At 43.1% G+C, this 13294-nt stretch overlaps 1 protein-coding gene across 4 annotated transcripts in view; it reads left to right on the top strand.

Moving 5' to 3' along the window:
• Positions 1 to 13294, top strand: part of PTPRO (protein tyrosine phosphatase receptor type O) — a 247364-nt gene that overhangs the window by 219181 nt on the left and 14889 nt on the right. For all 4 annotated transcript variants that reach the window (XM_082742368.1, XM_082742369.1, XM_082742370.1 and 1 more), the window contains 5 exons: positions 2313 to 2394; positions 10520 to 10610; positions 11646 to 11722; positions 12717 to 12851; positions 13079 to 13201. In XM_082742368.1, the coding sequence (XP_082598494.1) occupies positions 2313 to 2394; positions 10520 to 10610; positions 11646 to 11722; positions 12717 to 12851; positions 13079 to 13201 (508 nt within the window). The remainder of the gene's footprint in view (positions 1 to 2312; positions 2395 to 10519; positions 10611 to 11645; positions 11723 to 12716; positions 12852 to 13078; positions 13202 to 13294) is intronic.

Below are 13294 nucleotides of genomic sequence, written 5' to 3' on the forward strand. Positions count from 1 at the left end.
CAGGAAGCCTGCTTCCCCCTGCCTCTCTGCCTGCTTGTGATTTCTGTCTCTGTCAAATAAATAAATAAAATCTTTAAAAAATAATAAAATAAAAGGGGGAGCCCCTGCTCCACATTTTTATTTGTTTTCTCGTTACCCTATCTCTTTCCCTCCCAGAGCCATCCCTACCCCACCATGTCCCTGTGGCTCCCTTTTCCAGTTTCTACCTATTCTCACTTTACCAGTCTTCTCTTCTACCTTCTCTTCTCCCTTTTCCCCCTAAACCTTTATCCTCCTGATCGCTCCTCCCCCCTGGCTTGTTTTGCTTCTCTTTACCATACTTCCCACTTCCCCTCTCCCTGATGTTCCTTCTCTTGTTTCCTGGCCCTTTCTCTGTCTCTCTTTTCCTTTTGCTTTTTCCTACCCATAAATATTTTCTCAGATTGCCTTCCCTATTTGTGCTTCCATTCTCCTGGTAACAGGATGAAAGCTAGAATCGTTAAACCCAACCTTAAGGTCAATGCACTGCTCAAAGACAACAGCCAGAGAGGGCAGGTCTAAGGGAATTCATTCTAGGACTGGAGCTCCACCTTTAGTCATTCTCTTGGAAGGTGGCAAATTTGATGGGGGTATGTCCTTTAACCAGAAACATTCTCCTGCAGAGCTGGTCAACATTCCACTGCTGAGGGGCCATGTGATCTTGAACTACTCACTTTACTCACTTAGCTTTGGCTGTCGCATTTGAAGCATGGGGCTGATGTTGCTTCAGGGATCAGTTGTCTTCAGTTGTCTACTTCAGGGATCAACCGAGCAATAAAACATATGTGAATATGTATGCTCTGGGGTGTGTTTTATGGAAACAAGTCATTAATGCTATTAAGTGAAACAGTTAACATTCAAGTGTAATCTGGGATGTGTAATGCCCTTTAAAATCTACTAAAATCTTGGGCACCTGGGTGGCTTAGTGGGTTAAAGCTTCTGCCTTCAGCTCAGGTCATGATCCCAGGGTCCTGGGATCGAACCTTGCATGGGCTCCCTGTTCAGCAGAGCATCTGCTTCGTCCTCTCTCTCTCTGCCTGCTTCTCTGCCTACTTGTGTTCTCTGTCAAATAAATAAATTAAAATCTACTAAAATCTTAACATAATCTGTCATATTGGTTAATCAACAACTTTAAACAGCTATTCATAATACTATGCATTTGCTAATAGGACATAAGGCCACAGATAGAGGATACAGTGGAGAAATTTACAGTAAGACTAAGGGAAAGGTCTCTGTGTGGATCCTGCCGAAGTGGAAAGACTTGGACTAGTTGCCAGAGCTCAGCATCGTGTGAAGCTTAGTGAGCAGGTTGGTGTAGGTAATCCAGGAAAGATAAGCAGCTACGGAAAACTGTAGGAAATAAAATATAATTCTTATTCACAAAAAGAAGAAAGAAAGAGGTGAGAACTTTGGCTGGAGATATAGACACATAAGCTCAGATGCATTACTTGATTGTACCTTTGAGCCTTTTTGATAGTTTTATAGACACACAAGCCTCTAAACATGGCTCTCAAAGAATGAGGCTCTAGAAGCTTTCTGGATATGTGCTTCATTGCATTGACCCTGCTCTGCCCTGAGAAGACAGTGTAGCTAGCAGTACAGTGCCTATACTTAACTTCTAAGGTTCTTTAATATACTGTGTTGGAAGGTAAGTATGACCATAGTATTTTATAGAGGAGAACTTTCAATCTCACAAGATTCAATTTTCCATGACCACACAATAAGTAAAATAAAACCATGTCTCAAACAGTTCTCCAAACTCTAATCCTTTGTGATTTCCCATCAATCCGAATTTTCTAGAAACAACATATATACATGTATGTATGTAAGCATGCATATATATATAGTTTTTTAAAGATTTTTTTTTATTTATTTGTCAGAGAGAGAAAGAACACAGCAGGGGGAGTGGCCGGCAGAGCAGGCAGAGGGAGAAGCAGGTTCCCTGCTCAGCAAGGAAGAACTTGATCCCAGGGCTCCGAGATCATGGCCTGAGCCGAAGACAGACATTGAACCGACTGATCCACCCAAGCATCCCATATATATAATATTTTATTGCTGGAGTTAGAGCCGATTGAAAATCTAGAGCCCTTTCCCCTCTCAAGGGAGTAAAATATATATAAGGCCCTCTTTTTAATCATAACATACTAGGAACTGATTACTTTAACAACAAAAGAGCAAGTAAAAATGTTTTTTTCTCCAAGAAAATCATTCATGTTTGAAAAGTATGACATTAAACAGTATAGATAGCTGCCAACCAGATTTTTTAAACATATATTTCTTTGTGTTTGGTAAAGCCCAGTTCAACTGGATGACTTTGACGCCTACATCAAGGATATGGCCAAAGACTCTGACTATAAATTTTCTCTTCAGTTTGAGGTAAGTAGATCAAGTATGTCCTACCTTCTGTGGTAGATGAGGCATGGGTCTTGGCATTTTGGGACTGGTGTCATTTCCCAGCTCGCTGGGCTTGCAATATGATTCATCATGGGCAGTATGGTGGTGTCTCATTGGCTGGTGCAGAGTGAGGACGTGCACCCTTTGCACGTCAGGCTAGGGTGGCACCACTGAGGAAAAGAGAGAACAAATGTGGGTAGTGGGGTGAACAAACAACCAACCAGCCAATCTGCTTCTCATCAGCTGGGGATATCTTAGGTCTGCAAGAAGCAGTAGTAGTCCTTGTGTGGATATCCTAAGAAGGAATATAAGGATGAGAAGAACTTCACCCATGATCAAATACAAAACCCCCTAATACTACCCACCTGTGTGATCAGAAATTCCACACAGAGCCCAGCTCAGTCACCTGTTGCACGCAAGTATGCGAGAAGTTGTAGATGTCACACCAAATGCTGTATCTCAAAGAATAGAACTTTGGTGTGAACTGGACATCTATGGCAAGGATGGGATTTCAGAAAGAAAGGAAACTTTCTATAAGGACACATACACTAAACTCAGGAAAAAAAAATACAGGCCTGGATGATTCTGATAATGGTGATGAAAATTGTGATGGATGTACACTTTCAAATTCACTGAAGCCTCCAACTCTCTTCCCTACACAATGATGTCACCTTGATGACACAGCTAACACCACACTGGGAGGATTAGGAGTCCCTCCCAGGTTATGCCATCAAGCCCCAGTGGGATTATTGCTGGGCTTCTCTAGTGCATCATCATAAAGAAAATTCGGTGAGTCATTTTCTGGTAAAAAGATGATTTTAGTTGTGAATGACACACCATACAGACTTCAGGGAGGAAAGGGAGCAGCTCAGTCTCAGAAATGATTAGAACCAAGGGCCCCACCCCTGCAGAGACCACCCCCTCCTTTCTCATTTCTGCTTCTTTCTCTGTCTTGACCTCTCTCACTTTTGCTACAAACCAACCTCTTTCTCACAGTGGAAAACAACCGCCCACAACCCCTGGGCATGACATCCTAGAGTTTCCAAAGAACTGTTGACTCTCCTTATTCAGAGTTTTAAAATTAACAGGAGAGAATAACCGATGAGCTGGCCTTGGTTGTGACGTCCACTCAAGCCAATTGCAGCCTGAGGGGGCAGAGTCACATAGGAACAGGACAGGTCTTACTGGAACCACTTAGCTAAGCCAATGGGAAACACTATTCCCCCCAAAAGTAAGGACACTGGAGATCAAGCAATTAATGATTACATCCTAGCTTCAGATGTTTCAAAAATGTGAAAAGTAGAATAATAAATTCTATGTGCTAAATGCTTAATTTATACCATGCTGAGAGTTTTTATACATTCAATATATAAATGAACACATTCAGGCTTATTCTGTAAGAATTATAAAAAAGGTAAGAATGTACTAAAGTAGGAATCCAAACCCCTTAGTTCTCGTGACTGTTTAGCTATTAATTAATATTGAAAAAAAAGTCACAATTTCTCAGTTCCTCAATTTGTTCATCCATTCAATGAGAAGGCTGAACTAAATCAGTGATTCTCAACTGGGCCTGTACCAGGCAGTCCCTTAGGGAGAGTTTGGAGTGTGTGCGAGTATTTTTGGTTCTCATAATGCCTTGGGAAGAAGCTACTAGGGGTATTCAATGGAGAAAGGGACAAGGATGAAAAATGCTCTGTGATGAGTGGGACAGTCCTGCACGATAAAGAATTTTCCCAGGCAAGTAGTATTCCATTCACAGACACTGAGCTAAATGTGGGAGGAGAGCACATCCAAGCTTTCTAACTCAAGCGTTTTAGAGTTCTCCTGAGAAACAGACCAATGGGAAATATATACATATTATATATGTTTATACATATATAAACACTAATGCAATACAATAAGTTAATTCATCCGTAAGTTCATTACATTATATACTTCTTATACAATTGAGAATCCTTATGTATTATAGTATGAATATCCTATATACAATAATATAATAGAAGAAATATAGATAAAGAGACAGTCTTATTTTAAGGAACAAGCTCACAACAGTGCGGAAGCTCACAAATCTGAAAACCACAGGGCAGGGTGTGGACCCAGGGAAGCATTGATGTTGCTGCTCAATCCAAAAGCAAGCAGGAGGCAGAATTTCCTCCTCCTCAGGGCACCTCAATCATTTCTCTTAGGGTCTTCACCTGTTGGATGAGGCCCACCCATGTTATGGAGAGTAATCTGCTTCCTCAAAGCCTACAGATTTAAATGTTAATTACATCTTTAACAAACAAACAAACAAACAAACACCCTTCCCATAACATCTAGACTGATGTCTGACCAAGCACTGCCTAGCCTGGCCAAGCTGACACCTGAAATTACCCATCACACCATGATTTGAAGGACTGTTTGGTATCTTTATTTTCTCCGAAGCTTTTCTCCATATATCTTTGTTCTTAATACATTGTTGATCCTATATGTAACTTGTCTGGTGCCAAGTCCTGATAGTGTGTCCCTGTTCCGGTGAGAAAATACAAATTATTCTCCAGAAGTTGGCTTTAAGTCACAGGCTCAGGCGGTGATTTTTGAGCTAATATTTGCCCAGCAGTGACCCATGGGCCTGACTCACTTCCTTTTTCATTCACCAGCTCTCAGGCACTGCCAGCCTCCAAACCCCCCTGCTGCTGACCTCTCAGGTTCCATGTCTGGGTACTCTCATCTGTTTTCAAAGACTCATACCCATACTTGATTTTATGATGTATGTCAGACCTTTCACACGGCAGCCATCTAATTTTCCTGAAATTGGTAATTAATCGAAACTTAAGAAGGGGAAAAAAAAAAAGGTTTCCTGCTCTAATAAGAACCCAGGAGGGTATTAAAATGGCCCAATCAGCTGGTTAAGCTAAATTCAGTAGCTGAACAGTTATTTGTTCTGTTTGTATGAATGTTTAATACTTGTATTCATTTGGATACTGATGTTGAAAGATCACACTCATACTGAGAAATTACATCATTTGTAAGTATTATGCTAATTGAAATGAATGTCTGGATTTGCATATATAACCAATACAGCTATAAGTCATACATGAAGCTATATGACTTGCTAATGTGCACTCACTAAATGCATTCCTTTTTCACTCTGCATCTGATTTTGGAACTGCTGGGAAGATTGATTATCCTTCTGATGAAAATGTGCATCTTTTCGTAAGGAGGCTTGGGATTCAGGGATTAGGTTCAATTCCTCATTTCATATGTCTCATGTGGAAGGGTTTTGAAGAGCCAGAATTTAGAGCTTGAAGTTGGAGAGCCCATGAGACCTGCCATATATTGCTCATTCTGCCATTAATTTCTGTGTTTTGTATTTGTTTAATCAGGATGCTAGCAAAAGCCCTCGCCATCTTTGTTCAGAAATGTTCCAAAGGCCAAAACAAACTGCATTCCTTGCCACGTTGTTCATGAGGGATGAGCCTGGATTTCTGCTAGTAGCTCCCATTGGCAGCTCTTTCTACTTGTGTTCCAGGCCAATTCACTGGAGACCTACATGCAGCCATTGTTAAAATAAGTCACCTTGAACTCTTACTCCAGAGGTCTTGCTTGGCTCCCAGACTTGAGTCTTTCTTCCTCTTGTTTCTAATCTTCTAATCTTTTAATCTTTCTAATCTTCCTTCCTCTTGTTTCTAATCTTCTGTTTCCAGGTGCCTATACTAGGAATCTGTCCAGAAGCTGGAGCATGACCCCTAAATCCCATCCTAGTGCCCAGGGCCCTGCCAGACTTCCTGAACTTGGTGTCCTTCTCCTCCAGACCTCCATTACCTCCCCAAGACATCCATTTCTACTGTACCCGATTCTTCCTTTAGGGTATCAGTCCTGGGTTGAATTGTGTCCCCCAAAGATATATTGAAGTCCTAAGCACTCAGTACCTCCAAATATGACCTTATTTGGAAACAGGGTCATTACAGATGTAATTAGTTAAGATGCTGGAGCAGTGTGGGCTCCAAGTCAGACTGGTGTCCCTATGGAAACAGAGCTGTGTGAAGACACAGAGACAAATAGGGAGAACACCATGTGGTGACAAAGGCAGCGACTGGGGTTATAGGGTGACAAGTGAAGGAATATCCAAGGTTGCCAGCAAACCATCAGACACTAAGAAGAGACAGGAAGGATGCCCTAATATTCCTCCATAAATGACAGACATCAGAAGTCCCTGCTAATACCTCGACTGCAGACATACAGCTTCGAGAACTGTAAGACAATTTCTGTTGCTCTGAGCCACTCAGCTTGTGGTACTTTCTTACGGCAGCCCTCAGAAATGAATACAGAGCCTCACCAAACACCTTGTTCTAAATCCAGGCTCCTTTTGCATTTACCTGAAAACCAGCCAGAACTTGCCCAGTTCCACCAAGCCTTGCATCTGCCACAGATGGCTCCACCACTGTCAACACCACCAGTGACGTTGTGTCTCCCCACTTGTTCCGTAGTCCAGTAATCAAACTCACCTGACTCTGTGGTCCAAACGGTCCCAAATACTTAGACCCTGCTGACACTCTTACAGACTCTACAGCCGGAATAGAGTTTGCAGTCCTTTTGGAAGGTGATTGCGCAGGTTATGAGCTGCCTTTGTCCTCCCCAAATTGATATGTGGACAAGATGGAAGCTTGGGAAGGTAAGTAGGGTTAGGCGAGAAAGGTCACATGAGTGCACAGTGAGACGGTAGTCCACGCAAGTCATGAAAAGCCCCAGAATGAAAACTACCTCATCAGCATCTTGATATCAGCCTGCTCACTCTCCAGAAATGTGAGGAATACATGTCCATTTTTTAAACCACCCAGTCTATGGTACTTTGCGGGCAGCTGGACCGGACTAACATAGTGTGTATGTTTGTGCTTTGCTGTCCCAACCTACCCCGGGGTCATAGACTGTCACTGGGCTTTGGGGACTGTAGTAGTTTCTCAGGGCTGCCGTAACAAATTACCACAGTCTTGGTCACTTAAAGCAACAGAGTTTGTTCTCTCAGAGTTCTAGAGGCAGGAAGTCCAAAATCAAAGTGTTATCAGGGCCATGTGTCCTTTGAAGGCTCTAGTGGAAAATCCTTCTTTGCTTCCTCCGGCTTCTGGAGGCTCCAGGCACTCCTTGGCTTACAGCTGCATGACTCCAACCTATGTCTCTGCCTTTGTATGGCCTTCTCTCTGGGATACAGGGCCCACCCAGATAATGCAGAATAATATTGTCTTATGATCCCTAACTTAACTGCACCTGCAAAGCCTCTTCTTTAATAAGACCACATTCACAGGTTCTGAGGGTTGGCGTGTGGATGCATCTTTTGGGGAGCCACCACTCTACCCACTGTGGATGACTCCGTGGCCCCCGGGAAGAAACACACCGTCATAAATCATAACAGAAGCCAAACTGGCAAATGAAAATTCAAAAATGATTTATGTCGGTTTCAGCCCATCATGTCGTCCTTTGCCTTTATGAAGATTAAAGCCTCCAGAAGCTTCCATATGGTTGGAAAGAGAATAACTGCAAAGCTACTGAACCGGGAAACTTAGTATTTGATTTTCCACTTAGTGACAGGCTAAATTACAAAAGATCGTGAAGCATTTTGTGCACCCCCGCCGATCCTGCTCTGCCTCGATTCAGAGGCAATTTACATTTACAGTGTTCAGCCAATTAAACCTCTCTTACCAGCTTAGGGCACTTACAGCAGGGAGGCAACACACAATTAAAGTTCTATCAGTTAGTCTGCTTCCATATGTGCTCCCGCTCCCAGCTCCAATCTGTTTCCACACTTTTCTTTCGTCACCGAGGCCTCTTCCTGTGGCTCATCAGTCTGTCTTCAAAGCAGGGGACTTGCGGAGAAGGTTGTGGGTCTGTTAGTGCAAATGGCAGAGGAGGGAGAAGTTACATGTCCGGGCAAAGCAAAACAAAGAATCCGAAGGGAAGCATCTCCCGGACTTTATCAGGAGTGCTGAATTCACATGCGTTGAGTTTCATCGTTCCCGTGGAAAGTCACTCTATGGGACTGAGGGATGGAAAGTTGTTAGCCTTATCTTACAGATAACTAAACTGATGTTACCATGTGTTGAGCTACTTTTCCAAGACCCGACGTTTTACCAGTGGTACACCAAAAGAAGCCAGATGCTTTGACCAACTATCTCTAAAGACACTCTCTAAAGGAGGTAGAATTCCAAAAGATTTTAAGCAATGGAAGCATCATTTAAATTAGCTTCTAGCTGCCAAAGAACCAACCTAAACATAACACTGATTTGGTTGGAGTTTGCTAAAAACTCCAAATTTTGTTACTTAAAAGAATATAGTCAGTTTTTGAAAACCCTTTAAAATGGAAAGACCACTTATAAAGTAACAGTGACATGCTTCTGGTTAAATGCCTTTAGCAAGCAAGGGTTTTGCCTGAGACAGAAAAACTCCCTTTGTGAATTGAGGATCAAAGTCAGCAGAGCTTCTCTTTAAGGTTGGCTTCAACTTGGACCCCAGAGCTCGGGATTTCATGATCTTAAAAAGCCCAAAGTGTTGCAGAATGAAGGGAGGAGAGAGAGCTGAGTGATTCGGGTCGGTCCGTTTGTGTGGACTGCAGTTTGCATCCCAGTAAGCTTTCAAGGAACTTCTATGTGGATGCAGCAAAAGACCCAAGAACTTGGTCTCTTTAAAGCATATGCTTTGCAAAGAACATTCATCAAGACAGAAAGGCCATGAAAGAGATATGCCTCTTCAGTCTCTCAGAACATCACCAATGTCCCCAAACCCCTTCAGAAGTCTTTCAAAGACTTTCCAAACTCTTCCCCCAGAAATGTATTCTCACTCCTGATTCACTGGAGTAAAAATTGGAAGGAATTGTGAAGGGTAAACCGTGTGTGCAACATTAACATCCTATCTGAGTAAAAAAAAAAATTACAGCAAGTGGTTTCTCTACTGCCTCCATTAGTAGGTTCACAGAGAGGTGCATACTATCTACATCATTCCATTTCTAGGTGGTTGTATATGCCATTCACTAATAGCTCCCTGAACTTTGTACAGAAACATAACCAGATCTGCTGCACTGGTTGTGTACTGCCCAACTCCAGGGAGCTATTCACACCAACCACAGTATGAACAACGACTCCTGGGAAATCCAGGTGGCCTGACCATAACTGCTTGTTTCCAATAAGACACATGAGATGAATGCTTAGAGGCCCCCTAGCCTGTAACATAATCTTGCTGAAGTGTGATGGTTGTCTGTTTATACAAAAGTTGCCCTACCAATGCACATTTTGATTATAGGATTTATAGGAGTATAGATATGTACTTAGAGGCACATACTTGGTTGTTCCTATTTTCACTGAAAGCTTTGCCTATCCACTACTGATTCATTCTTACTGTCCGATTTATTTCCAGATACTTAGTGCCTGCAGGTCTTACTTCTTATAACATGAGGAATACTCCCTACTTGTTACTCATTCTTTTACTACTTTCTCTAAGGCTATTGCCTGTAGGAGAAATCCTACATTTCCCCATAGAACAGAAAGGTTTACACATAATGTGTACATTTCAGTAAATATATACCTCCAAAACTCTGAAATGTGTCTCAGTTTTCAAGTTTTTGAAACAATTCTTACCTTCTCCATGTGATCACTGAGCAATTCAGAATATTTACATATTGTATTAACCCTATTCCTGCAATTATGCTATAGAAGCATCCTATAGGGTAAATCTCAAAATCTCAGGGATCCACAACAGCATTTCTTTCTTTTCCTCCCTCAAGGGTCCGTAGGACAGAGCCAGGTCTTCTGTAAGCCTCTCCTCATTCTGGGGCCAGCAGCTACCCCGGGCATGTTCTTTTCATAGCAGATGGTAGTCGCATAGGAGGGAAAACCCAGCTGAGCAAGCACACTTAAAGCTTCTGATCAAAATGATCCCTTTGGTTTATTGGCCAAAACAAGCTGAGAACAGTGGAGTGGAGAAGTGCACTCTGTCCCAAGAGGGAGTAACTGGAACCTCGTGTGGAAGAGAGGGTGTGATGATTCTACTACAGACGGGGAGTGAGGAATAATCCAGTGTGAACGATAATCCAATCCACACCAAATACCAAAATCTCAACTCTGTTCTCTGTCATTTGCAGGAGCTGAAATTGATTGGACTGGACATTCCACACTTTGCAGCAGACCTTCCGCTGAACCGATGTAAAAATCGTTACACAAACATCCTACCGTGTAAGATTTTCACTAGAGCCTCTCCTATTCATGTCTCTCAAAGGCTGACCGACTGTTACTGCAGATTCATCACTTTCAGCAATCTCTGGCGAAGCCGTCGACATTTGTGCTTTGATGTTGCTAGATCCCATCCTATGTAGGAACATTGAAGTTCTTTGCTTTCAACTGAATTGTGTCTGATGATCAGGAAAGACTGACCATTTGGCTCTTTGGAGATCAGAAATCTTAGCCAAATTAGGATAAGATAATCTGAGCTATCATAAACTATTTTCAATCAACTCCCTGACAAGGGAGGGAGACCGGTGTACTAAAATGCCTCCTCTTTCTTCCTTCCGGCAGGTTTTCTTGTTGTTTAACATTTTGTAATAAAAGCAACATTAGAGAAAAAAAAAGTAATACGAAGCACTTACTGGACAAATAAAATACTTTCCTATGTAGATTTAACTTTCTTCTCTGCCACACTGGCAAGAGGTGGGGGCAGGGGGTAGTGCTGGGAACAATGGAGACCGGGGAGGAGGAGAGCTGGAAAAGCTCTAGAAGGAGAGCTCTCTCCTTGACCAGTCTTCTTGATGAAATTGCACAGTGTCATCCTTATAACACTTTACAGCTGTACACATTCCAGAATGTACTTTTCCTAACTGAAGTCTGTTTACACAAAGTCCCTGCAACGCCTAGGTTTCCGAAAGGTAGTAGATTTTCTGGATGTGCTGGGTGACATGGGAATCATGGATTCAGTTACATCCTCCAGCCTTCCATACAACCTCCCTGATATTTCAGTTCCTCTAAGGGTCCTGCACAATGTCCTCACAGCCCAGAGACAAGGACAAGGGAGCTGAGGGAGAGGAAACACTGATTGAGGTGTGTTTCTATATTTACTTAAACAAGAAACTAAGACTAAGGCGTGGCTGAAATATCAGGGTAAAATAAACTCGACCTACCTGTCACGGGCTGATCGGACTTGCTGTTTGGATAGAGAAGGTCAAGACAATACTTTCTGCTCCCATTTTTAATCTCTCTTCTTGTTGTTCTTTACAGATGACTTTAGCCGTGTGAGATTAGTCTCCATGAATGAAGAGGAAGGCACAGACTATATCAATGCCAACTACATTCCTGTAAGTAAAAGACCATAAATAAAATAAAATACAAAAATGTTTTAAAATCAGGCATCCCAATTCTAGCTCAGCAAGAAGGGGACTATTCAGGGAGGCATCCAGTTGTTGTAAAGAGAGCCGTTCTCCACCTGGCCCCCCAGCTCTCAGGAGCAGTTCCCATTATTCCTCTTCAAAATAATGAATGGGGACGCCTGGGTGGCTCAGTTGGTTGGACGACTGCCTTCGGCTCAGGTCATGATCCTGGAGTCCCGGGATCGAGTCCCGCATCGGGCTCCCAGCTCCATGGGGAGTCTGCTTCTCTCTCTGACCTTCTCCTCGCTCATGCTCTCTCTCACTGTCTCTCTCAAGTAAATAAATAAAATCTTTTTAATAAAAAAAAATAATAATAATGAATGGAGGGGAAGCCCATACATGAGTAATGTTTGGATTTCTCTGTAAAGATCTGGTGAAAGTGAAAGTAAATAATCACCCTAAAGATCACCTTTCTCATGTGTAAACTTCAGTTTCAGCAACTCAACTCCAAGGGCTCATCCCCTGAGCCCCTGTGCTTTAAAAACAGTGACTGGGGCACTTGGGTGGCTCAGTGGGTTAAGCTTCTTCATGATCTCAGGGTCCTGGGATCGAATTCTGCATCTCTGCTCGGCAGGGAGCCTCTTCCCCCCCCCCCCCCCACTCTGCCTGCCTCTCTGCCTACTTGTGATCTCTCTCTGTCAAATAAATACATAAAACCTTAAAAATAATAAATATAAAAATAAAAACAGTGACTATTCTCGTAAAAGAGGTGTGAGAACAAGGTTTCCTATCACGTAGACCTGAACAGGTCCGTTACTCTGATCACCTCTTTGATGAAAAAGGGAGAGAACACGATCCAGGTTGTGTGATCCTTTGCCAGGCTGATCCCCAGTAAATTCTCAGGTTTTCCTCCTTTGTGTGGAGCAGCATTTGGTGTTGAGAGTGGTCCCTTAGGTGACAACTTTGTCACTTCATCCTTCAGGGATACAACTCGCCCCAGGAGTATATTGCCACACAGGGGCCACTGCCTGAGACCAGAAATGACTTTTGGAAGATGGTTCTACAACAGAAGTCCCAGATCATTGTCATGCTCACGCAGTGTAATGAGAAAAGAAGGGTAAGTGCCTGGGAGGGGGTCCCCACTGGGACAGCACAACCCGTACTAGCCGTGGCCATGGCCTGAGTGCTTTCTGTGTACCAGAGACTTCCACTTGCTCCATTTTTCATCCTCGCAATAGTACGACACGGTCTTCAGAGACAAGGACTTCCGTTTTTCCCAAGTGAGCACTGGCTCTTTCTTCCGTCGCCTGTTTGTCTTGAGAGATTGTGCCATTGTCCCCTCAGGTGAAATGCGACCATTACTGGCCGTTCTCGGAAGAGCCCATAGCTTACGGAGACATCACCGTGGAGATGATCTCGGAGGAAGAGCGGGACGACTGGGCCCGCAGACACTTCCGGATTAACTATGTAAGTCACGAAGCACACGTTCAGGTGCTGTCCCCGTGCTGAGGGGACGCCCACGTGTCAGAGGCCAACCCACCATCATGTCATACTGTGAGC

The sequence above is a fragment of the Mustela nivalis genome (genome assembly GCF_964662115.1).
Source record: "Mustela nivalis genome assembly, chromosome: 7".
Lineage (NCBI taxonomy): Eukaryota > Metazoa > Chordata > Mammalia > Carnivora > Mustelidae > Mustela > Mustela nivalis.